The following is a 26929-nucleotide window of genomic DNA, read 5'->3' on the forward strand; positions in this document are numbered from 1 at the left end:
AGTACAAAGAAGTAAATAAAAAAAATATCATAGGAGAAAAAGGTGAAATAGAGATCAGAAAAACATTTAAAAAGATCAAGAAAATTAACAGCTTGTTTTTGGAAAAGATAAATAAAATCAAATGGTCAGAACACCCCCTCTGGCATTCTTCAACCACCTCTATTTTCTTAAAATTCTCCTGCCCATTCATTCATTCATCTATATTTTCAGTTCTCAAACCTCTGGGGGGAAAATGCTCATCCCTTCTGTTAGGAGATCTTCGAGCAAGAACAACTCTGCCCACTGCATGGAGTCAGTGGCGACAGCTGCTGTCCATGATGATGCTTACTCTGAGTCCCTGCTAATACTCCTATACTTGGCTTCAGTTGGGCACCTTGTGACAGAAGCACTTTCTATGGATTTAGGAAAGACTGGTCTCAAGTGCAGGAAATAGGTTTTGTTGCTGGAATATTACAGATGTATCTGAGATCACAAGACCCTTTCCCACACTCAAATCAGTGCTTATAGATCACTATGAACTTTGTCCTCCAATAGTTACTTGGCAGGACACGCCCAAGATACTGCTATTACTCTGAAAGTTTAAAAAAAAAAAAGGCAGGATATATGGAATGTTATTTATTTTGGAATGTTTTTAGAAGATTTTTTAAATTTATAAATGTGGATATTACATTACAGAATGTTCATAAAATGAAATGAAAATTTTAAAAAATCAATAAACTTTGGCTTGGCTAAGGAAAAAAAGAAGATTCAAACAAAATCAGAAACAGGAGACAATTACAACAGAAATACAAATGAACTTGAGAGACTGCTACAATTACAGTTGACACTTAAACATGAATTTGAACTGCAAAAGTCCACTTATATGTGGACTTTCTACAGTACTTGAAGTGTATTTCCTCTTCCTTATGATTTTCTTAGTAACATTTTATATTCTCTACTTTATTGTAAGAATATAGTATTATATGTATTTAACATAAAAATATTTGTTAATTGGCTATTTATGTTATTCGTAAGGCATCTGGTTAATAGTAGGCTAGAGCAGTAAGGTTTCTGGGGAGTCAAAAGTTATATTCAGATTTTGGACTGCATGGGGTGGGGGTGGGGTTGGTGCACTTAACTCCCTTCCAACTATATGCACCAACAAATTGGACAAACTAGGAAAAAATGGATAATTTCGGAGAGACATACAGCCTACCGAAACAGAATCATGAAGAACTAGAAAATCTGAACAGACCAATTACTAGTAATGAGATTGAATCAGTAATCAAAAACCTCCCAACAAACAAAAGTCCAGTACCAGTTTTACCGGTGGATTCTGCCAAACATTTAAAAAAGAATATTAATTCTTTTCAAACAATTCCAAAAAAATATGATAGAACACTTCAAATTCATTTTACAAGGCCAACATTTTGATACTAAAGCCAGACAAGGACACCACAAGAAAATTACAAGCCAATCTCTCTGAAAAACACAGATGCAAAACTCCTCAACAAAATATTAGCAAACAAAATTAAACAAAACTTTAATAGGATTATATACCATTATCAAGGGGCATTTATTCCAGGGATGCAATGATGGTTCACCCATAAATCAATCAACGTTATACACCATTTTAATAAACTGAAGGATAAAAATCATATGATCATTTCAATAGATGCAGAAAAAAGGATATGGCAAAATTCAACATCTATTTATGATTAAAAGCTCTCAACAAATTTAGTATAAAAAGATACCTCGAACAGGGGTGCCTGGGTGGTTCAGTGGGTTAAGCTTTTGCCTTGGGCTCAGGTCGTGATCTCAGGGTCTTGGGATGGAGCCCAGCATCCAACTCTCTGCTCAGTGGGGAACCTACTTCCCGCCACCCCACCCCACCCCCGCCTCTCTGCCTGTCTCTATGCCTACTTGTGATCTCTCTCTGTCAAGCGAATGGATAAAATCTTAAAAAAAAAAAAAGATACCTCAACATAATAAAGGTCACAAAGGACAAGCTGTAACATCCACAATGGTGAAAGCTTTTCCTTTAAGAGCAGGAATGGGACAAAGGTGCCCACTCTCACCACTTACATTCATCATAGTACTGGAAGTCCTAGTCAGAGCATTCAGGCAAGAAAAAAATAAAAGGCATCCATATTAGAAAGGAAGAAGTTAAACTGTCTTTTCAGATGATATGCTTTTATATCTATAAAGTCTTAAAGACTCTACCAAAAACCTGTCAGAAATAATGAATTCAGAAAAGTTATAGGTTACAAAATCAACACAGTTGCATTTCTATACACTAACAACAAGAAAAAGAAATAAAACAATCCCATTTACATTAACATCAAAAACAATAAAATATTAGGGATAAATTTAACCAAGGAAGTGAAAGATCTGTACACTGAAAACTTGAAGAATTTCATGAAAGAAATTAAAGATGACACAGATAAATAGAAAGATGTCCTGTGTTCATTGATCAGAACTGATGTGGTTAAAATGTCCATACTCCCCAAAGTCATCTATAGATTTACTGTAAAACCTATCAAAATTCCAATGGCATTTTTTACAGAAATAGAAAAATAATACTAAAATTCCTATGGAGCAACAAAAGACCCTGAATATCCAAAGCAATCTTAAGAACATAGCTGGAGGGATTGTACTTCCTGAATTCGAACAATACTACTAAACCTTATAAATCAAAACAGTATGGTACTGGCATGAAAAAACACACATAGTCCAACGGAACACAATCAAAAGTTCAGAAATAAACTTACACACAAATGATCAACTAATATTTGACAAGGGAGGAAGGAATGGGTAAAGGACAGTGTCTTTGATAAATTGTGGTGGAAAAACTGAATAACCACATGCAGAAGAATGAAACTGGACCCCTATCTTATACCAAAAACAAAAATTAACGCGAAAAGGATTAAAGACTTAAACCTAAGATCTGAAGCCATAAAACTCCCAGAAGATAACAGAGTAAAAAGGTTCTTTGATATTGGTCCTAGAAATGATTTTCTGGACATGACACCAAAGGCACAAGCAACAAAAGCAAAAAATAAATCAGTGGGACTACATTAATCTATAAAAGTTCTGCACAGCAAAACAAACAATCTGTAAAGCAAAAAGGCAAACTATGGAATAGAAGACAGTATCCAGGTGCCTGGGTGGCTCAGTGGGTTAAGCCTCTGCCTTCGGCTCAGGTCATGATCCCAGGGTCATGGGATCGAGCCCCAAATCGGGCTCTCTGCTCAGCCGGGAGCCTGCTTCCACCTCTCTCTCTGCCTGCCTCTCTGCCTACTTGTGACCTCTCTCAAATAAATATGAGCTTTGGGGGGGAAAAAGTATCTAGAAAGCATATATCTGATAAGGGATTAATATCCAAAATATAGAAAGAATTTTTAAAAATGGGCCGAGGCCCTGAATAGTCATTTTCCCAAAGAAGACATACAGATGGCTAATGCGTATATGAAAAGGTACTCAATAGCACTAGTCATCAGGGAAATGCAAATCAAAGTCACAATGAGATATCACCTCATATGTGTTAGAAAGGTCATCATTAAAAAGAAATATCAATTGTTGGCAAGGATGTGGAGAAAAGGACACCCATTCGCACTGTTGGTGGGAGTATAAACTGATACGGACGTTCCTCAAAAAATTAAAAACAGAACTGCTATATGATCTAGCAATTTATTTTCTGGGTATTTATCCCAAAGAAACGAAAACAGGATCTCAAAGAGATAACTATTTCCTAATGTTCACTGCAACATTATTCACAATAGGCCATGTACAGAAACAATGGAAGTGTTGGTCAGTGGATAAACGGATAAAGAAGATGTAATATATAAAACGGAATATTATTCTGCTATAAGAAAGAAAGAAATGCTGCCATTTGCAACAACTTAGATGAAACTTGAAGACGTTATGTGAAATAAGTCAGGAAAAGACAAATACTGTAATCTATCAATTATATGAGGAACTTAAAAAAGCCGAACTCAGAAACAGAATAGAATGGTGGTTACCACAACCTGGAGGTTAAAGGAAATGGGGAAATATTGATCAAATGGTACAAACTTTGGAGATCTAATGTATAGTATGATGGCCCTTATAGTTAACAATATTATATCACTGAATATTGCTAAGAGAATAAACCTTAAATAATCTCACCACCAAAAAGAAATGGTAATTATATGAAGTGATGGAGGTTTTTGCTAAGGTTTTGATGGCAATCATTTCCCAACATATAAGTGTATCAAATTAATACAGTGTATACCTTCAAATTACACAATGTTACATCTCTAAATTATAACTCAAAGAACTGTAGTAAAACAACTCAACAGTAACCAAATAAGTTTCACTTTATGAATTAAAAAAATAATTCCACACAGGAAAATCTATTTTTTAAAAAGATTTTATTTAATTATTTGACAGAGATCACAAGTAGGCAGAGAGGCAGGCAGAGAGAGGAGGAACAAGGCTCCCTGCTGAGCAGAGAGCCCGATGCGGGGCTCGATCCCAGGACCCTAAGATCATGACCTGAGCCAAAGGCAGAGGCTTTAACCCACTGAGCCACCCAAGCGCCCCACACAGGAAAATCTATTAATGTAATTCAGAACATTAGTAGATTAAACAAGAAAGCATATAAGATAGTAGCATTTGGATTATACTTTAAAAAAATTATTTCTTGATTATTGTCTACTCCCTCTGAACCACCCCTTGTTTTCTCCTTCTGGAATTTCTACTGAGTGGTTGTTGTATAGGGTCCTTTTATGACTATGAATTACTATTGTTATGAATTATTTCTTTCTTGGAGATTTAATCTACTTCATAGTATCAAGTATTTTGATGTTCAGCATCTTTGTTAAATTTTCAACTCTTAAACTGGTAGGGTCTTCTTTGTATACCAAACTATTAGAAAGTGTACATAAAAACCAATAACTGGAGGTTTTGCATTGGCAGCATGCATACCTGGCAGTGATGGCCACTTGAAATCACACCTGTATCTCTACAGAGAGTCTGAAACACAGTTCTGGTAGTCACTGACTGACAAGGGTGAACCTGCCAAGCCCGTAATCCACTATGCCAGTTTCCAGGGCCCCCAAACTGTTACTGAGAAACAACAAACGTTAACATTTCTCTGACTTAATGAGCTAAAAAAGATTCAGATAAAGTTGACTCCCATTTATTTTAATCCCTACCCAACCCCATTTTTCACTTCTTTCCCAGAAGCAACTATTATAAATTCTAGACCATGTTTTTTCTATACTTTTGTCAAATACCCCCATCTACAGCAACTAGGGCTCCAAACCACCCATCTGACCCCATCCCACATACCTACACTGCTTATAAGGGGAAACAGAAGTTTCCTAATGACAATATGCACATCCTGCACAGGGGTCCAACGGTAATCACTCTCATATCGTGGGGGAAGCCAGCCTAATAATATTCAGTTTCTCTTATCACTGTTGTCCATGGTGAGCTTGTCAAAGAGGTATCCTGCCATGGCTTCTGGAATCCCTTTTTTGCTATCTAGAATCAACAAACATTAGTATTTACATATTTTAACAAACTAAAAGTTTTCAGGTAAAGCCAAAGACCTCTTTTACTTTAATCCCTGCCCAAACCCATTTCCGTCACTCTTTAGCCCCAGATCAACCCCATACTTTTATACTTTTACTATGCACAGGATCCGACATTCATCAGGGTCCTAGATCACCCATCCACCACAACACTGTTTATAAGGGTAAGATTAATTCTGTGTTTTCCATGGGCCCATGAAGTATCTTCTCCCTCTTATTTTCAGAGATCCTGAGCTGCATGTGGATGGGGTTGGGCGGGTGGAGAGATTCCAGAATACGTTTTAAAACTTAAAAGGTGAGAGATATGCATACAAATCAACCAGAGACCTTTATTTAAGAACCAAATAACTTTATTTAAGCCAAATTAACTTATTCTTGGAAAAACTGGAAGAAAAGAACTGGAACCTTTTGCAGAAGCAATACTGCAATACGCATGCTCGGCATGGTGATCAGGGAAAGTCACCATGGGCCCCGGGGCTACGGGGAAACAGTCCCAACTCAGTTCTTTTTGTCGCTGTCGCCCAGGGTGAGCTTGTCAAACAGGTACTCTGCCAGGCCGGCTTCCGGAGCCCACGTCTTGCTCAGGTTGGTGACATAGCCCCCCAACTCTTTGATGGCCTCGACTTGTTCGTGCAGGTAGTGGCTCTCCAGGAAGTCGCAGAGCTGGGCGTCGTTCTTGTCGGTGGCCAGCTGGTGCAGGTCGAGCAGGCTCTGGTTCACGCTCTTCTCCAGGTGCAGGGCGCACTCCATGGCCTTCAGGCCGCCCTCCCAGTCGTCGCGGTCCGGCTTCTTGATGTCGCGGAGGCGGATGTGGCCCCCGCGCTGGTTCTGCAGCTCCATGAGCTTCTCGGCACGCTGGGTCTCCTCGCGGGACTGGCGCAGGAAGAAGCGGGCGAAGTGCTTCAAGGCCACGTCGTCGCGGTCGAAGTAGAAGGCCATGGACAGGTACACGTAGGAGGCGTAGAGCTCCAGGCTGATCTGGCTGTTGACGGCGGCCTCGCAGTCGGGGTGGTAGTTCTGGCGCACTTGGGAGAGCTGCGGGGTGGCCATGGCTGGGGGCCCGGGCACCAGGGCGAAGGCAAAGGCGGTGCGGAAGCGAGGGCTGCGCGGCGGGCAGCGGCGGGGCCGAAGGCGGTGGTGGCCTCGGAGATTCCCCAGCTTGAGCGGCAAGGGAGGCCCGAGGCAGAACCAGTGGCGGTTTGAGACCTCAGGGAAGTGTCGGTTGGGATGTTAGGCGAGCTCTGGGATCGGACCGGAAATGGGGTCCAGGGAAGGGGGGCGAGCTTCCAGTTTGGGTGGGATTGGGGGCGGGGCCTAAGTGATGTGTTCCAGGTTCTGATGGAGCTTAAGTGATGCAGGGCAACCCTGCACTGGGCACTTAGCATTTATTAAGTTTTTAATTATGTGATAATGTATCTATTTTCCAAGTACTTTTTTTGGTTCTCTAACTGATCCCCTCTATTACAGCCTCTTATTTAAATTCAAATATATGCTTATTCCAATTCAGTCTTATTCAATTCAAATTCATATTCTTTTTTAATATTTCTAATTTTTTATTAACATATATTCAAATTCATATTCTCAAAATTCTGGGTATGGATTTGAATTTTTGGTAAAATTCTCTTCTGTTTCCTGTATTTTTTAACCTCAGAAATTGTTCAGTTTGTTCATCATGACCTTCCCTTGCACTTTTCTCAAGTATTTTGCAAAACTTTGTCCATGCATACTTAGGAATAAAGGGCACATTTGATTAACCTATGTAATTAGCATGTATCTGATCCACAATTGTGATGCCCATTTCATTAACAGGCTTTTCCTTGGAACAGGAAGGCAAAGTATCATCAATAAGGGAGTGGTTTCCTCCTTGTCAGGTGTATCATTGGTCTTTTTGGCATTGACAATATTAGTCCAGGGATGGAAAGAATAGTACCTGATTTGCCTGTCCCAAATGGTACTTTTCTCAAGCATTTTAAAACAGTAAAATTAAAATTCCAGCTAAGAGTAGGTACCAGCCACCAATTTTTCCATTTCAATCATATCTGAACTTGAATAAGTATATTGTGATGTGTCTTTATGGCCTAAAATGGTCTAATAAGAATCTAGAGGTAAGTTTTTTCATTGTAAAACCCCTGCCATAACCATCACTACTTAAATTAGGAGGGAACTGTGTTCAGTGCAAAGCAAGGAAAGGGGAAGGAGGGGTGGAAGACACTGAATTAGGAGACCTGGGTCCTATTTTGGGCTGAACCAATCAGTATCTTGCTATGGGAAAAAGTAAATTGACTCCTTGGGGCTGTTATTTGACAAATGAAGAGCTTGACCTATTTGGTTTTCATGGACCCTATCAATTATAAATATTACTGGAGCCTATTCTATGAATCCTTTTTCAGCTGTGGAATGGAAGGAAAAATCGGCCTTTAGTCTATTCATGACAAGCAGTGATTGGTATGAAATATTAGCTTTGGGAATGGGACAATACCTTAATGTTCAAATAATAATGCTGTTTTAATTTATGGCATTAGTGCAAGTCTTTAAAGCATACATCTGAAGAAAAGGCATAGCCCTTTTTGCTCAGTTGGTTGTTTATGTGCAGTGAGAGAATAAATGGTCTGTTTCAGCTTGATAGTACCCAAGACCTAGGGCTAACAATACAGGGCTATTGCAAAGTTCCAATCCCTTTGCCACTGATTTTATTGTATCTTGGAAGTAGCTAAACAAAATCTTATTTCTACAGTTACTGATATTCTACCTATGAGAGCCACTGTCAGCCTTGTCCTAGGGAGACTATGGCCTAACAGTGGGTGGAACAGTGAAAACCCCAAATATTAAAGGAATCGGCAATGATCTACTATAACGGAAAGTGATTTAGAGTGGTTGCTGCACCCAGATGGGAATCTCTGAGTGGGCATGAGTGGTGATTCATTGCTGTATTTTATCAAGTATACCATGAACTGAAAAGCACACTATTTTTTTATGTATTAAAAAAGAAAAAAAAAAGAAAAAAATGCTTTCAACTAATCCATGACATGTCATTGACTGTAGGCTGCACTTCAGTTTTTCAGAGATGTTAAAATGTGAATAAGTGATCAATCAATGAAATGCAGTTAATATTTTTTCATATGCTTGTCTGAAGACATTGATCAAAGTAGCTACTTTCAAAAATATTCATAATTTTTTAATACTTTTTGGTAACTTATTTGTGGCCCTATAGTCTATAGTATTATATACAGAGAGAAAATATTAATAAGGAAGAAATTTGCATTTTGTCTTGGATATTGTGTCATTTTACATTTCAGTCTCATCCTACAATGGGTGGTTTCTGACTTTTTTTCTTTTCCTTTTGTGTAGGGAGAGGTTTAGTGATTAGGCCAAGGAATATAATTCCTTGGGAAACAGGTAAACCCCTGTTCTTTGAATTCATGGCTAACCTCCTCCTGGCATGCTATGGGAGGCATGTGATATCATCTTTCAAATGAAATAACAGATACATAACCGTTTAACAAGCAAAGTTGCTGATCTAGGTTTCTACTCAAATTCCAATTTGAATGTGAAAGTTTTATTCTCATGATTGCAGCTCACTGTTACAAAATGTGAGCCATTTCTAACAAGGATAGTACCACTTACCAAGCAATTACCCATCCCAAAGCAGCAGCATGGTAGCAGACAAGGCCACTAGGATCACTGCTGCACATGCTAGGTTAGCATGTCACATTTCAGAGTCACAGTTACTGTTTAGACCCTAAGACTCTGAACTACTAAGGGGAGCTCTAAGAAAGCCAGCTGTTAGGATATATGTATGTAGAAACCACTGACATTGCAGTCCCCGAGTGGACATCTGCTTAAGCAGTGGAATGGCTGATATACCCCACTCGTGCCCCCTGTGCACATGGGAAGGGCAGGGTGGATATGAGGAAAGCAAGGTAGAGAACAGGGTCAGTGCTGGTAGAGAACTTTCCTAAAGATTAAAAAAAAAGGGTTTAAGGATTTTTCACCAGTTAGGAGGATACTGTGGAAAAACTGAGCCATGGTGCAGCTACTCTGTCCCAGAGGGCCATCTGCCAGCCAAAAGGCCCCAACAACAAGGATATGAGGCATGCATACTAGGATAGAAGCCAGCTGGGGAAGCGGGTGGAAGAGGCCAACAAGAAGTTATAACTCCTATTCCTGGAACAATGTTGTACAGAGGTTTCTTTTAGGGACCCCTTGAAGAACACTGTGCACTTCCTACCCAATTTATAATTAGGCTCACCAAAGAATTAGTGACAGCCAAAAAGGGGACAGAGCAATACCAGTTATGTTAGAGACATCCGTCCTCTTTCCCCTTCCTTCCTCCCCAAAATACTTAAGGAGAGAGATGGGAAGGGGTAAGGGTTAAAGAGCAGATCATCCCCGTCTCCTCACGCCACATCTTAAGGTTAAGGTCTAGCAGGAGCTGAAGAAGCAAAGGAGAAAAAAGTGAGCATAAAGGAAATCCAACACTGAAGTATTAAATGGAAGAGAATGGGTAGGAGTTTTTATGCCCAGAAGTGCCGAAAAAGGTAGGCGATCTGCCTATCACTAAGGAATAGGAGTTGAGACTGTCAAACTAGAGTAGCTACACAAAACAAGGTCTTTTTAGACACCCGACTCATCATTTATGTGACCTGAAACTCTGGTGCAGTATTGTCATGGGATCCTTGGATTGCCACCATATCCATTGGAAGAACATCTTCTGGTAGATTCTAATAAGAATAATAATTCTAATAAGAAACAGTGATGAATTCTGAAATTTTCTATGTGTCTTTAGTATAATCGTAGGTAAACAGCATATTTAGAGGTTAAATAGGGCATCACTAACATTGTTGCCTACAATAACATGCAGTTATATTAAATCTGTGATCCAAATGATTGTACAAGTGACAAAAAATTGGGGCCATTACTCCCACCAGTACCCAATCTATGAGGGCAGATCTGAAAAAGAGTAACTCTGTACTGGGAAGGGAAACCTGCTGAGGTAACTTCAGGTCAAGGTTAAAAGACTGCTGGCATGAGCAGGAGAGACCCACACTGGAACAAATCCACTGTTTTGGTAATACACAGTCTGAAACCCTCCAGATTAAGTTCTTACTGTAACCTGAAAAGAATAACTGGGACTTCAAAGGATTTATAATCTAGAAAAGGGCCCAGATGCCAGAGAATAAAACACCACTAATTTAAAAATATCAACAATTTAATGAATAAAAACTTAACTTTAATTGGTCATATAAGGTTTTTCAAAGGGTCCAAGATGGTGACATAGGAAGACTCTTAACTCACTCCTCCATGGACACACCAAATCTACACCTACATATAAAGCAATTCCTCCTGAAGAACGGAGGATGGACTGAACAGCTTCTGCACAACAAAGGATAGAGGGACAACATATCAAACAGCAGGACAGAAAAAGACCAGAACTCCCACCTCCTACACTGTGAACTACAGTGGGGAGGGATAGTACTGAGGGATCAGAAACAAGATTTGTCTGCCCTGGGGACAAGAAAAGAAGGCACAGTTTAAACAAGCAACTAGAATATAAAGGAACCAGTCTTAGAACTCTGCCAAACAGGAGGAAGCTTCCCGGCTGTCTGGGTTGAAAGGGTTGGTAAGCACCACTGTTTACATTCCCTCTCCACCTTGGCTGCACAGATGGGAGTAGTGTCTGGCTGCTCTTGCCAATGAGCTACCTTAGTAAGCCCTGAGCCCCTAGCCTGCATCAGCCCCAGGCTTCCCACTGAAGTGGCCCCAGCATCACATGTACCCGGACATTGCTAGACCATGTCCACTATAGCTCTAGTCATCTCGCCAAGGCAACACAGGTATCAAGCATCCGAAGACAGCCCAGCCTTGTACCCACTTTAGCTCCAGGGGACTCACCAGGGTACCCCTTATGCAGAGTGCACCAGGGACTTCCCAGACCACACCTATTACAGCTCCAGCTGTGCTGTCAGGTTGCCCCCTACCCAGAGAGCCCCAGGGCCCCACAGCCTGTGCCCACTTCAGTTCCAGCTGTCCAAGCAGGGTGGCCCCAGCCTGGAGTGCCCTGGGACTTCTAGCCCATGCCTGTTAAAACTCCAGCCAACCAGCCAAAGCTGCCAGGCGCACAGAGTCTGAACAGGGGATGTCCCTACACAAGGCCATTCTTGAAGTTTATAGGTAGATATTCTACCTAATTCATAGACACAAACACAGAAAGTCAAACAAAATGAGGAAAAAAAGAATTCTAAAAAATGAGAACAGGCTAAGGGCTCTTTAGGACAATATCAAACATAGTAACATTTGCATGACAGAGATCCCAGAAGAAGAAGAGAGAAAGGGGCAGAAAATTATATGAAGAAGTAATAGTTGAAAACTTCCCTAACCTGGGGAAGGAAATGGACATCCAAGTCCTGGAATAAAGAGAGCACCAAACAAGATGAACTCAAAGAGGTCTACACCAAGACATATAATAATTAAAACATCAAAGATTAAAGATAAATTGGGAGTCTTAAAAGCACCAAGACAGAAGCAACCAGTTATGTAGTAGGGAAACCCCATAGGCTGTTAGCTGATTTTTCAGCAGAAACTTGACAGGCCAGAAGAGATTGGCATGATATATTCAAAGTGCTGAAAGGGGAAAAAAAAAACCCACAACCAAGAGCACTCTACCCAGCAAGGTTATCATTCAGAATTGTGGGGAGAAAGAGTTTCCCAGACAAACAAGTTAAAGGAGTTCATCACCAATAAAATGGCCTTACAAGAAAGATTAAAGGGACTTTAAGCAGAGAAGACCATAATTAGAAAAAAATTATGAAAGGAAAAAAATTTCACAAGTAAAAGCATACATATGATAAAGGTAGTAGATCAGTCACTTAAAAGCTAGTATGAAGGTTAATGACAAAAATAGTAAAGTCAATGATATCTAAAAAATACTTAAGGGGAGTCACAAAGTAAAGATATAAAATATGACAACATATACATAAAACGTGGAGGAAGAAGTAAAAATAAAGTTCTCTTAGTATGTGCTCTGATTTAAGCAACCGTCAACATAATATAGACTGCTATATACTTGGGATATATGAACCTTATGGTAACCACAAACCAAAAACCTATAATAGATACACTAAAAATTAAAAGAAATGAATCTGACCATAACGTTAAATAAAGTCATCGATTACAAGGAAAGACAGCAAGAGAATAAGAAATGAATAGAGAAGTAGTACTAAAACAACTAGAAAAAATTGACAAACGGCAATAAGTACATATCTATGAATAATTACTTTGAATGTAAATGGTCTAAATGCCTCAATCAAAAGACGCAGGGTAAATGAATGGATTTTTTAAAAAAGATCCATCCCTATACTTCCTATAAGAGACTCACTTCAGGGGCACCTGGGTGACTCAGTTGGTTAAACACCCGATTCTTGAATTTGGCTCAGGTCATGATCTCAGGGTTGTGAGATGGAGCCCCGTGTCAGGCTTCATGATGGGCATGGAACCTGCTTAAGATTCTCTCTCTCCCTCTGCCCCTCCCTACTTGTGAACTCTCTGTAAAAAAGAGATTTACTTCAGATCTAAAGACACATAAAGACTGAAAATTCTCCATGCAAATGGAACCAAAAAAGAAGCCAGAACACCAATACTTATATTAGACAAAAGAGACTATAGCCAGAGACAAAGAAGGGAATTGCACAAGGATAAGGGGATCAATCCAACAGGAGGATAGAACAATTGCAAATATGTGTTCATCCAACATGGGAGCACCTAAGTACATTAAGCAAATATTAGCAGACATAAAGGGAGAAATTGAAAGTAATACAAAATTAATAGTAGAGGATTTTAACCCACTTACATCAATGCACAGATGATCCAGGCAGAAAAGTAAGAAGGATATAGTGACTCTGAATGACACACTAGACCAGATGGACCTAATAGATATATATAGAACATTCCATCCAAAAACATCAGAATATACAGTCTTTTCAAGTTCACAGGGAAAATTCTCCAGGACAGATCATAGGTTAGGCCACAGAACAAGTCTCAATAAATTTAATAAGATGAAATCATCTCAAGCGTCTTTTTTGACCATAACAGTATGAAACTAGAAAGCATATACAAGAAGAAAACTGGAAAAAACACAAACATGTGGAGGCTAAACAAAATGCTGCTAAACAACCAAGGGGTCAATGAATTAATCAAAAGGAAATAAAAGGGGCGCCTAGGTGGTTCAGTGAGTTAAGCCTCTGCCTTCAGCTCGGATGGTGGTCTTGGGGTTCTATGATCAAGCCCTGCATCGGGCTCTCTGCTCAACAGGGGGCCTGCTTATAACCCTCTGTCTGCTTGTGATCTCTGTCAAATGAATAAATAAAATCTTTTTTAAAAAGGAAATTAAAAAATACATGGAGATTAATGAAAATAAAAACACAATAGTCCCTCGGGGCACCTGGGTGGCTCAGTTGGTTAAGTGTCCAACTCTTGATTTCAGCTCAGGTCATGATCTCGGGGTCATGAAACTGAGTCCCTCATTGAGGTCTGCACTCAGTGTGGAATCCACTTCATATTCTCTCTCCCTCTGCCCCTCCTCTCTCTTTCAAATAAATAAGTAAATAAAATCTTCAAAAGGAAAAAACCCACACAGCAGTCCAAAATATTTGGGACACAGTGAAAGCATTTCTAAGAGGAAAGTTTATAGCGATAGAGGCCTACCTCAAGAAATAAGAAAAATCTCTAACAATCTAACCTTACATCTAAAGGGAACAGAAAAAGAACAAAGCCCAAAGTTAGTGGAATAAAGGAAATAATAAAAATCAGAGTGGAAGTAGATGACAGAGACTAAGAAAAGAAAAAGAAAGGATCAATGAAACTAAGAGCTGGTTCTTTGAAAAAAAGAAACAAAAATGATAAATGTTCAGCCATATTCACCAAGCGGGGGGGAAGGACACAAATAAAATCAGAAACGGAGAAGTAACAACTGACAGCACAGAAACACAATGATTATAACAGATTGCTATGAAAAATTTATGCCAACGAAGTGAACATAAAATGGATAAATATCTAGAAATATACAATCTTCCAAAACTGACTCAGAAAGAAAAAATCTGAACAGACTGATTACTAGTGCAGAAATTGACTTTTGTAGTCAAAACACTTCCAACAACAAAAGTCCAGATGGCTTCACAGGTGAATTTTAGCAAACATTTAAAATGGAGTCAATCCTTATTCTCCTCAAGCTATTCCAAAAATTGAAGAGGAATAAACACTTCCAATTCATTCTAGGAGGCCAGCATTACTCTGATATGAAATCAAGACAAAGACACTAAAAAACAAAACAAAAAAACTACAGGCCAATATCCCTGACGAACATAGATACAATAATCCTCAACACAATATTAGCAAACTGAATTCAACAGGGCATTAAAAGGATCATTCACCATCAAGTAGGATTTATTCCGGGGTTGTAAGGATGGTTCAGTGTTTTCAAATCAACTGTATGATATACCACATGGCTCAGTCGGTATAAGTATCTGCCTTTGGCTCAGGTCACTGATCCCAGAGTCCTGGGATTGAGTTCAGCAGGGAATCTGCTCTTTCCTCTCCCTCCAAACCTCCTCACATGTGCACACACACACGTTTTTGCTCTCTCAAATAAATAAAATCTTTACATCACAATAGATGCAGAAAAAGCATTTGACAAAATCCAACACCATTCATGATAAAAACTCTCAACAAAGTAGGTTTAGAGGGAACACACCTCAACATAATAAAGGCCATATGTGACAGACCCACAGCTAAAATCATACTCGGTGGTGAAAAATTGAGACTTTTCCTCTAAGACCAGGAACAAGATGAGGATTTTCAAAATACACACATACTTTGGCCCTGCATAACTTCTTATCTTATTCTCAAGAGATCCCAAAAGAAGTAGTGAGGATACCTGCAGGAGCCCCAGGAAACGATTCTCATGTGGTTGAAGGGAAATTTCATATCTGGTCCCCCCAGAGGGTCTTGGGATAGGTCTAGAGAACATGTGGGAAGATGTGGATGAAAATGCAGAATATGAGACCAACCATAAGTGACTCTTAATCTCACAAAACAAACTGAGGGTTGCTGGGGGGAGGGGGATTGGGAGAGGGGGGTGGGGTTATGGACATTGGGAAGGGTATGTGCTAAGTGAGTGCTGTGAAGTGTGTAAACCTGGTGATTCACACACCTGTACCCCTGGGGATAAAAATATATGTTTATAAAAAATAAAAAATTAAAAAAAAAAAAAAGAAAATGCAGAGTATGGCCGGGAGATGGTGGCAGCAATGCTCCACGTCTGCCCCTACACGTCTATGCCCAAACTCAACTCCTACGTCCTTTCCTTCCCAAAGTCCCTCATCCCTCAAGGGGCAAAGCTCTGAGTAAGTGGCTCAGGTGTCATCAGAGGCTTAGTGAAATAGGAGCTTCCTTAACAATGCCAACGAATCTGAGTTTCTGCCCGCACGTGTGATGAGAAATCTCTGGGGAACTAGTGACCAAGTCTGAAACACCTCAGACACGGAACACTTCTTGTAATTGTTGTCTCCACACAAAGGTGTCTACATGCTACCTCTTGCCACGGGCTCTAAATTCAGAGATTTCCAGTGTAGATTTTGTTAACGACATCTAGTAGTAAGGGGCTCTGCAGAGTTCTTCAGTTACTCTTTCAGCAATTTTCATATAAGACCAATTTAAATAGCAACACTTTGGAATGATAGGTATTATCTAAAATGCAATCACTGGCCTAGATCTAAAACCCTTGGATAGTACTGACTCAGTTTCTAAGATGCAACCACAGCATGGGGGTAGAGTGGAGCATGGAGGACACAGGGAATGGGATTAAGACTTGGCATGATGCACCTAGTCAGGACACCCCAGTCATCCACAACCCTGAGAATACCACACACTGCAAAGCTCTCTGAGTACTCCAGCTACGTGGTTTTAGTTGAACAACGTGCTTTACGATCTTATAAAATGTGATCTGCTCACCATGTGCATTAGAATACCTAAGACTGCTCTTTAAAGCAGGTTTCCTTGCCCCATGGAGACCTGTGGACCCTGAACTATGAATTTTAAAACTAAGCTTTTTTATTTTGCAGTAATTTTATATTACAGCAAAGTCGCAAAGATAGTACAGAGCATTTTCCTATACTCCTCAGCCAGGATCTCCAAACATAAGCATCCTACACTGGGATAGTACATTTCTTAGAAATAGTGAACCAGGGGACGCCTGGGTGGCTCAGTTGGTTAAGGCAGCTGCCTTCGGCTCAGGTCATGGTCCCGGCGTCCTGGGATCGAGTCCCACATCGGGATCCTTGCTCGTCACGGAACCTGCTTCTCCCTCTGCCTCTGCCTGCCATTCTGTCTGCCTGTGCTCGCTCTCTCTCCCTCTCTGACAAATAAATAAATAAAATCTTAAAAAAAAAAAAAAAAGAAATAGTGAACCAGGGCGCCTGGGTGGCTCAGTTGGTTGAGCGACTGCCTTCGGCTCAGGTCAGGATCCTGGACTTCTAGGATCGAGTCCCGGATTGGGCTCCCAGCTCCTTGGGGAGTCTGCTTCTCCCTCTGACCTTCTCCTCTCTCATGCTCTCTCTCACTCATTCTCTCTCAAATAAATCAATAAAATCTTTAAAAAAAAAAAAAGAAATAGTGAACCAGTACCCGTCCATTAGTATTAACAACAGATCTGGATTTCACTAGTTTTTCCATTAAAGACCTTTTGACCCATATCTCATTTAATCATTTATTTAGTCCCCTCTGGTCTGTGACAGTTTCTCAGTCTTCTTTTTTATGATCTTGTTTTGAGGAGCCAGGTATTTTGTAGAATGTCTCTCAATTTGGAAGTCTTTGGTAATTCTCTCATGATCCCACTGGGATTATGTGGGGGGAAATACCACAGAAGTGAATTCCTTCTCATCACATGCTATACATGACTTATCACTGATGGTGTGAACCTTGATCACATGGTCAAGGTGGTGTTCGCCAGGTTTCTCCATGGTAGTTATTTCCCAGCACTTCCCATACTCTGTTATTTGGGAGCAGATCATTAAGTCCAAACCACACACAAGAAAAGCAGAGAATTAAGCTCTGCCTCCTCGAAAGGGGAGTATCACATATATAATTTGGAATCCTTGTGTACTGTGTATTTTACGTAGCTATTTATTTTTTCATTCATTCATATCATTGTGGACACATATGCATTTAGTGTATGCTTTGGGTTATAATTCGATACTGTATTACTTGCTCTGTGACTCACATTGTTCCAGCTTTGACTACTGAGACTTCCTTCATACTGGCTCCTATGTCCCTGGGACATGCTCCCATTCATTGTTTTTTGCACTTCCTTACTTTCTAATACTACAGTATACTCTAGTTCATCTTGTATTCTCCCTGCCTCAGCCCTAGAATTGGCCATTTCCCTAAACAGTCATGGTTCCTTTTACTTGGAATAGTATTGGAAACCCAGATCTGGATGCTAAGTGGAACTATGCAGTTTTGACAAGTAGCCAATCTGAGTCTTATGCAATCTAGTAAAGTTTGAGGACAACCGTTTTGAAAAGTCAAGCACAAATAAACCAGAATTAATACGTGAAGAAAAGTCCTCAAATAGTTGTTTTAAAGAATTACTTATATTTTATTTATGTTAGATCAAAATTTAAAATTCTAGCATGCAAAGTACTTTGATGGGCCGATAGAGAGGAAAACAGGAGATAACGGAAGAGATCAAATAATGATTCTGAAATAAAGTGACTATAATGCAGGACCTTAAAAAATAGAACAGAATTTATTTATTGAGAGCATACTCTGTGCCAAGCACTAAGCTAAGTGTACAGCCTCAAACCTAATGGTGTAGGTATAATTTCTACTTTTTAAAAGACACAGAAATCGATGCCTAGAAAGGTAAAATGTTTGCACAAAGCACTAGAGTCAGTAGGTGGCAGAGTTGAGACACCAAATCAGGTCCACGGTACTCTCAAAGCAGAAGATTGTGGCATAGAATTCTGATAACTACCGCCTATGTGAGATTCTGTGTGTATGTTCGCTCTCTGTCATATCTCAAATGCCATGATGGAGGGTCAGCTTATTCACTGTTTTATGTCCCATGTCTTTTCTATAGCAGGTACTCAGCAGACAAATCTGATTAAATCTGACCAAATTTCTACATGGTGAGAATGAGAATGAGAACCATGAACTACATTTTCTTCCACTATATGTTATAATTAGACTCACCCAAAAAAAAACCCCTACCATATCCTATTGAAAGCATACTTCTAAATTAACACAGTTCAGATTTGGAGGTGATGAAAATATGTATGAATAATACATATTCGTACATATGTACGAATAAGAGATAAATTTTAGTAAACAAAAAGATAGTTAATAAGTAGTCTAAGTGCAAAATGCAAATCCCAAAAGTCAATCATTTTCTGCACTGCCAGAATTCATCAGTCATGAACTTCAAAGATGAAACTGTGTTCAGTACTTCTTAACACAGAGCAGATCCTTCTTAACATGTAACAAACACTATTCTGAAGCAGATCAAGGACCAGAATGCTACTTCTACTATATTTATTAAACCAAAAAACTTAAGGCACATCTTATTGTGAATGGTATGGCTTTCATGGCATAAACTAACTCAGAGGACAAGCTATAAACCATAAAGGAAAGGAACCTAATACCAGTATAATAATAAAAAAGCTTTTAAAATTAAGCCCACATCTAGGGGCGCCTGGGTGGCTCAGTGGGTTGGGCCGCTGCCTTCGGCTCAGGTCATGATCTCGGAGTCCTGGGATCGAGCCCCGCGTCGGGCTCTCTGCTCAGCGGGGAGCCTGCTTCCTCCTCTCTCTCTGCCTGCCTCTCTGCCTGCTTGCGATCTCTCTGTCAAATAAATAAATAAAATCTTTAAAAAAATAAAATAAAATAAAGCCCACATCTATCAGCTAATTTGTGAATAAGTTTTAAGTCACTACTTCCTATGAAATAAACGTACCCCATAATATGCCAATCCAGTCGTTCATTCTTCATTCATACATCAAATATTTAATTCCTATTATATGCCAGCACCGTTCTATATGCTAAGGACCACAGCTATGACTAAAACAGACAAGAAATGCTGCTGTCGTAGAGCTAACAGTTCTCACGAGAAAGCAACAATAAATAAAATCAACTGTCAGCTGGTGAGAAGCGCTGGAAGAAAAATAATTCAGAGAAGGGGCAAGAGGTTACAATTTAAGGTAGGATGCGTTCTTGCTGAGAAAATGAACTTGATCTGAGAGTGGTGAGGGAGCTCAGACATATCTATCTGGAAGAGAAAAGCACAAGTGCCAAAGTCATGCACTGTAAGTACACCAGCAGGACGTGCGCTGTCCTTGTATTTCCAAGGAGCCACAAGAAAGCCACAGCAAAGTGATGGAGGGGCGGAGTGTCAGAGGAGATGTGGTAAAGAAATAATTGCAGCCACAGCAAAGGTGTGGAGGAGAGGGACGGGGACTGCCAGTACAGTGCCTTGTGGCTGAGCACTCTGACATTAACTGAGGAAGACGGAACATTTCAGAGAAGACACTTTAAAGGATCACTCTGGCCTGCTGTTTTTAGGGCGCCAAGAAATCATACAGACAAGGGACGGTGGCTTGGAATGTAAAGTGGTAATAGGTAGAGAGAGGTGAAAGGTGGTTAGATTCTGAATACATTTTCATGTTAGAATCAACACTATCACCAGATGGGATGTGCATGTGAAACAGAGAAGAGTCAGGGACGACAACAAGGTTTGGGGGCTTAGCAAAGAGATGGACAGACAGAGTTACCACTCACTGAAATCAGGAGGGCTGTGGCAGAAGCAGATTTCGGCGGAAGGGACATGAATTTTTTTTTTAATTTTATAAACATATATTTTTATCCCCAGGGGTACAGGTCTGCGAATCGCCAGGTTTACACACTTCACAGCACTCACCATAGCACATACCCTCCCCAATATCCATAACCCCACCCCCCCCTCTCCCAAACCCCCTCCCCCCATCAACCCTCAGTTTGTTTTGTGAGAGTAAGAGTCACTTATGGTGTGTCTCCCTCCCAATCCCATCTTGTTTCATTTATTCTTCTCCTACCCCCTTAACCCCCCATGTTGCATCTCCTCTCCCTCATATCAGGGAGATCATATGATAGTTGTCTTTCTCCGATTGACTTATTCCGCTAAGCATGATTTTTTTATGCTGACTTTAAGAAACGTATTCAAATCCTGGAGGAGATGCTGAGTAAGCAGTGAGTCACACAGTTCTGCAGTTCAGGGTGGCCCTCCACGATATAAATTTGGATCGTTAGCCTTACAAACCATGGCACTGGGAAGCCTCACCAGGGGAGCTGAGTACAGACAGAACAGTTTCAAGATATGAGGTAGTAGTTGGAGCAGGATGAGGGGTGAAGGGAGTTCTTTTTAAAGGTGTGTAGACTAATGAGAATGAATCTACAGAGAAGAAAGGTGATGCTGGAGAGGACGGAGAACTGCTTGAGCAACTGCTGAAGGAGTTTCTTCTCTTTGCTTCAGAGACTGCTGAAATGCAGCATCCTATCTCTGTGGGCGGGAAGATACAGAGAAGCACTAAGATGCATAAGGGCAACGAAAAATCACTGAAGCAAAGAGGGATTTTTTTTTAAGAAATGGTCTTTGGACAACTCTATAGCCATGTGAAAAAAAATCATATCCATAACTCACATTATACTCAAGAATAAACTAGTGAGGGGCGCCTGGGTGGCTCAGTGGGTTAAAGCCTCTGCCTTCGGTTCAGGTCATGGTCCCAGGGTCCTGGGATCTAGCCCCACATCGGGCTCTCTGCTCAGCAGGAGCCTGCTTCCTCCTCTCTCTCTCTCTGCCTGCCTCTCTGCCTACCTGTGATCTCTGTCAAATAATAAATAAATCTTAAAAAAAAGAATAAACTAGTGATTGAATCAGAGATCTCATGTAAAAACTCAAGTATATGAGAAGAAACTGTGTGAATTCCTAACTATGGTGTAGAAGGCTTTTCACTATGAAAAAAATCCACATTCAATTAATGTGTTAATTTATGGCTACAATAAAAATGGAAAAAAAACACTTGCCAGGGACACCTGGGTGGCTTATTCAGTAGAGTAACTCTTGATCCCAGGGTTGAAATTTCTAACCCCACATTGTGTGTGGAGCCCTACCTAAAAAAAAAAAAATTGCATTTAAAAAAAGCCATAAGCAGGGATGCCTGAGTGGCTCCGTGGGTTAAGCGTCTGACTCGATTTCAGCTCAGGTCAAGACCTCTGGGTTGTGAGATCAAGCTCCAAGTCAGACTTTGCTCTGGGTGTGTAGCCTGCCTAAGATTCTCCCTCTCTCTCTCCCCTCACTGTGTGCACATGCATGTGCTCTCTCTCAAATTAAAAAAAAATAAGTAAATAAAATGATAATGTCAAAAAGAGAAACCAGTTTGAAATTAAAGAAACTTCCATTAGCCAAATTTGGGACAATCTGATCAAAACAGTGACAGTAAGAGATTACAGTTCATTGTTATAAAGTAATCTTTGAGTCTGTACTAAAAGTAGATAGATAGACAGACAGCTAGATAATGGGAAAGTTCCTGCCCATAGTGGAATGCCAACCAATAAATGTACATATGATGGAGTTAGAAATCACCATTTAGCAACTATGATTTTATTGATTTGGTCAAGAACCATCAATAGATGTTAAAACTACTGAGTAACTAGGCTGATGAAGAATAGAAGATTTACATAATTTCAAAATATCTTCGTACTAAGTTCTTACCTTTCCATTACAGAAGAATGATAAAGCAGGAAGAAAAGTCATTAGCTTTATGAAAATGATGGTAGAATATCTAAATTTGTATTTTTTGAAAAAAGGTAATATCAAAAACTAAGCTTTGCTTTGTTTGAAAACACGAACCAGATTTTATTAAAGGCTGCATGCTATAAAGCACTATTATACTACAATCTTACTGTTATTTAAAAATTATCTATATATTAAAATAGGCTAGAATAATATATGCCAAAATTTGAAAACCGACAGTGCTAAAAATTGAAATGATTTTATTCCTGTTTTACTATAGTTTAAATTTCTCTATAATGACCATATATTAATTTCATAAGAAGAAAACTAAAAACATGTAAAATAAAACAAATGAGAACTAAGCAGGTGCACGGCAAAATAGCTAGAAAGAAACTAAAAGGCCAACAGTGCTTGTGATTGCATGACAGGACTGGAGATGATTTTTTTTCATTTATAACTGTGGGATTTAAAATTTAAAAAATACTTTAGGGGTACCTGGGGGGCTCCGTTGGTTAAACATCCGACTTTGATTTTGGCAGAGATCATGATCCCAGGGTCGTGAGACTGAGCCCTGAGTCAGGTTTCATGCTCAGTGTAGTCTTTTCTCCCCCCTCTGCCCCTCCCCCAAAACTCATGCTCTCTGTCACTAAAGAAATAAATAAATTTGATTTAAAATAAAAAAATAAAAACCACTTTAAACAAACACGTAATCAAATTTTAAAAATGGGCTGAGAACCTGAAAAAGCATTTTGCCAAAAGAAGACATCCAGATGGCCAATAGAGACATGAAAAGATGCCCAACATCACTCATCATAGGGAAATGCAAATCGTAACCACAATGAGATATCACCACATAGCTGTCAGATCGGCTAGTATCCACAAGACAAGAAATAATATTTTCAAAGGATGTGGAGAGAAGAAAGCCTCATGCGCTGTTGGTGGAAATGTAAACTGGTGCAACCACTGTGGAAAACAGTATAGAGGCTCCTCAAAAAATTGAAAACAGGGGGCTCCTAGGTGGTTCAGTCAATTAAGCATCTGCCTTTGGCTCAGGTCATGAACTTAGGGTCCTAGGTTGAGCCCCACATCAGGCTTCCTGCTCTGTGGGAAGTCTGCTTCTCCCTCTTCCTCAGTCTCCACCTCCTTCCCCTACTCGTACTCTGTCTCTCTCACATAAAATCTTTAAAAAAAATTAAGCAAGAAATATCATATGACCCAGTAATTCCACTACTGGGTGTTACCCAAAGAACACAAAAACCCTAATACAAAAGATATATGCATGCCAATGTTTACTATAACACCATTTACAGTAGCCAAGATACAGAAGCAACCTAAGTGTTCAAGATAAACAAACAGATAAGTAATGATGTATTTTATGGTGACTAACATAATACAATAAAAATTTAAAAAGACAAGATGTGGTATACACACACACAGTGGAATACTACTCAGCCATAAGCCAGAATGAGATCTTGTCATTTGCAACAACATGAACAGGCCTAGATGGTATAAATGAGGCAGAGAAAGATAAACACTGTATGATTTCACTTATACGTGGAACCTGAAAAACAAGCAAACAGACCCTAAATATGGACAACAAACTGGTGGTTGCCAGAGGGGAGGTAGATGGGGGATGAGCAAAATAGATAAGAAGGATTAAGAGGCACAAACTTCCAGATATAAACTAAGTCACAGTGATAAAAGTACAGCAGAGGGAATACAGCCAGTAATACTGTGACAACACTGTATGGTTGACAGAAGATGCCTACTATGGTGGTGACCATTAAGTAATGTATGCAACTGTCCGGTTTGCTATGGTGTATACCTGAAACTAACAGAGTATGTCAATTATACGTCAATAAAAAATAGTACAAATATAAAAACTGATGCTCACAGCTTATCAATTTATACACTGACTTTGCTTCTGCTTTGCACACTGGAATCCAGTGATGGGCTTCCTGATCCTCTCTCCTCGAACTCCTTCCTCGTAACTCTGGGTCCTTTTCTACCTAACAAAAGATCAGAACCCCTTTCTCTGGGGCACCTGGGTGGCTCAGTGGGTTAAGCATCCAACTTGTGATCTCATGAGTTGTGGGATCAAACCCTGGGCTGGGCTCCATAGCAAGCAGTCTGCTTGAGATTCTATCTCCCTCTGCCCCTCCCCCCACTCATAGCTCTCTCTCTCTCTCTAATAAATAAATAAATCTTTAAAGCAAACAAACCCTTTTCTTCAAAACTGCTATATTGGCTGCTTCTGAGACACAATTGATATCCCGCTAAGCACATCTGACATCACGTGTTTAGCACCTAGTGTTACTTCTTGGTCAGTGCACAAAAATGGATCTTTATATAATGGCTACCCTCTGGTAATTGCCATTTTCAACTGCAGAGCACTGCCACAGAATTTATTACCACTGCCTTTTGCTTTCCCATCCCTGCTCTCCTTGAATAGCATGCGATCTAGAGTAAAAAGAAGTAAGGAGTATTCTTCAGAGTCGGGTAGGGAGTTTGAATATGGATATGTTCTCTTTTGTACATGAAGTAAAAGATATTTTTTAAAGATTTATTTTAGAGAGAGAGAGCGTGGAGGAGGGGCAGAGGGGGAGATAGAATCCTTAAGCAGACTCCCTGCTGAGTGTGGAGCCCGATGTGGGCTCAATCCCAGGACCCTGAGATCATGACCTGAACTGAAATCCAAGAGCTGGACACTTAACCAACTGAACCACCCCGACGCCCCAAGAAGTGAGAGATTTTAAAACAGTGTCGGTATGTATTAGGTTCCTCCACACCTTCTCACTGATGTGGCAGAGTAAGGTGATGATACGGTGACTTTCCCCATCACAGCCTCATGTGACACAAGCCCTCCCCCCTTGCTAGGATGATCAGTCTCAGCTCAGCAGGGTCCTGGGGAAACAGGGGCCCTCAAAGACAGACCAACACACCGGGAAGTGAACCCGCCTCCCATCCACAGAGTATCCTTACCTCGATGCCATTCCAGAGTTCTTCGCAAATGTAATTTGGGATCGATCTGTAACTGATAGCAGTGCCCACAATTCGGGAATGCAGATTGCAAACCTACATCCAAAAGGTAGGCAAAGCTGTGAACGTTTCTTAAAAACTGCCAAGATACTTACGGTTTTCTCCGTGTTTTCAAAAGCTTCTCTTGCTTCTTCAAATGTGCAGATTTCTTCCTTGCACTCACGATCAATGTTGCCCTGTCTTATTTCTTCAAAAAGTCCATTCGCTCTTGGGTAGCGTTTCAATACTGAATTGGCTTTTTCCCCTGTGAGGAAACTAAGACGAGATAAAATCATAAGCATAAAGTTATAATTTGAGAAAATGCAGAAGCTTAATGCACAAGGTGACAACTGCTAGGTGCTCTTTAGAAACCCGGCCAACCATCCTCAACCTCTTCCCTGAATCTAGCAACGATGTAACATTAACTCCAAACCACCACCCTCTGCTGCCCTCCTCCTCTGTGGCATGTCCTTTCACAGTAGCAGTTGCCCTGGGCAAGGACAGGGGACAGGGACATAACTTCGTGGTTAGATTCAGACTTTAGCACATTCCTACCAACCATTGGTGTTTATTTATTTTTTTAATATTTTATTTATTTATTTGATAGCGGAGATCACAAGTAGGCAGAGAAGCAGGCAGAGAGAGGCGGGGAAGCAGGCTCCTGCTAAGCAGAGAGCCCGATGTGGGGCTCGATCCCAGGACCCTGAGATCATGACCTCAGCGAAGGCAGGGGCTTTAACCCACTGGCCACCCAGGCGCCCCAAACCATCGGTGCCTAAATATAGTAATAGTGCACCACTTATACCCGGTGTTGTAAGTGGATGCATCCAGGCATTGTGCTGTTGGACACCAGCAACCAAATCAAATCCAATCTCCAGACTACCAGTCTTGTGCCCCCTAAATAAAAATAAAGTTCCAACTGCCCTAGTAATACAAACCAGGGAACCCTTACTTGTATGAAAAGAAAAGCTGACAAAACAGTATCAAGAAATTTAGAATGAATACCGTTATGCTGAAAATAAAAAAATAAAATAAATAAAATAAAAAGAAAACAAAACAACAAAAAAAAAGAAATTAGATGAATTTGGCCAATTCATTCCAAGGAACACTAATACTTTTGTCCCAAATACATTTAAGTTAAATATATTGTATATTTTAATAAATCAAACCCAATTTCACTGTCCTATAGAAAAAGAAAATTCTTCCATATGACTTATAGAAGCATTTCATATTAAACACCAAAATACACATTTCTGATACCCCCTGAAAAAAATAAGGCACTAGTTATAGGTACACCTATGGGAATTATTTTTAATTTACATATCATTTTTAAACTGTAATGTCATTGTTTCTAAAAGTGCCATTCATACTTCTTTGTATAGATAAATACAATGCTACAAGAATTTAATCTTGCTAATGCAAGGAAATCAGAAAAGTCTCATTAATCTTATTGATTTTTAACAAAGAAAAGGGCACATTACAGATTATTTAAGATGTTAAAGTCTACATTTTCACAAAGGACATTTTACAAGTAAAT

General features: G+C 40.0%; 2 protein-coding genes across 2 annotated transcripts in view; both read right to left on the minus strand.

Moving 5' to 3' along the window:
• The window catches only part of PRRG1 (proline rich and Gla domain 1), a 156646-nt gene that overhangs the window by 39603 nt on the left and 90114 nt on the right, over positions 1-26929 (minus strand). Inside the window, exon 3 of the mRNA XM_047715129.1 lies at positions 25509-25668. Within this exon, the coding sequence (XP_047571085.1) occupies positions 25509-25668 (160 nt within the window). The remainder of the gene's footprint in view (positions 1-25508; positions 25669-26929) is intronic.
• On the minus strand, positions 5821-25638 carry LOC125091919 (ferritin heavy chain-like). The gene is made up of 2 exons (XM_047716061.1): positions 25509-25638; positions 5821-6716 (listed from the first exon to the last, which is right to left on the minus strand). Exon 2 carries the CDS (start codon positions 6606-6608, stop codon positions 6057-6059), a length of 552 nt encoding a protein of 183 aa, XP_047572017.1. The 5' UTR covers positions 6609-6716; positions 25509-25638; the 3' UTR covers positions 5821-6056.

Source organism: Lutra lutra, chromosome X (assembly GCF_902655055.1).
Source record: "Lutra lutra chromosome X, mLutLut1.2, whole genome shotgun sequence".
NCBI lineage: Eukaryota > Metazoa > Chordata > Mammalia > Carnivora > Mustelidae > Lutra > Lutra lutra.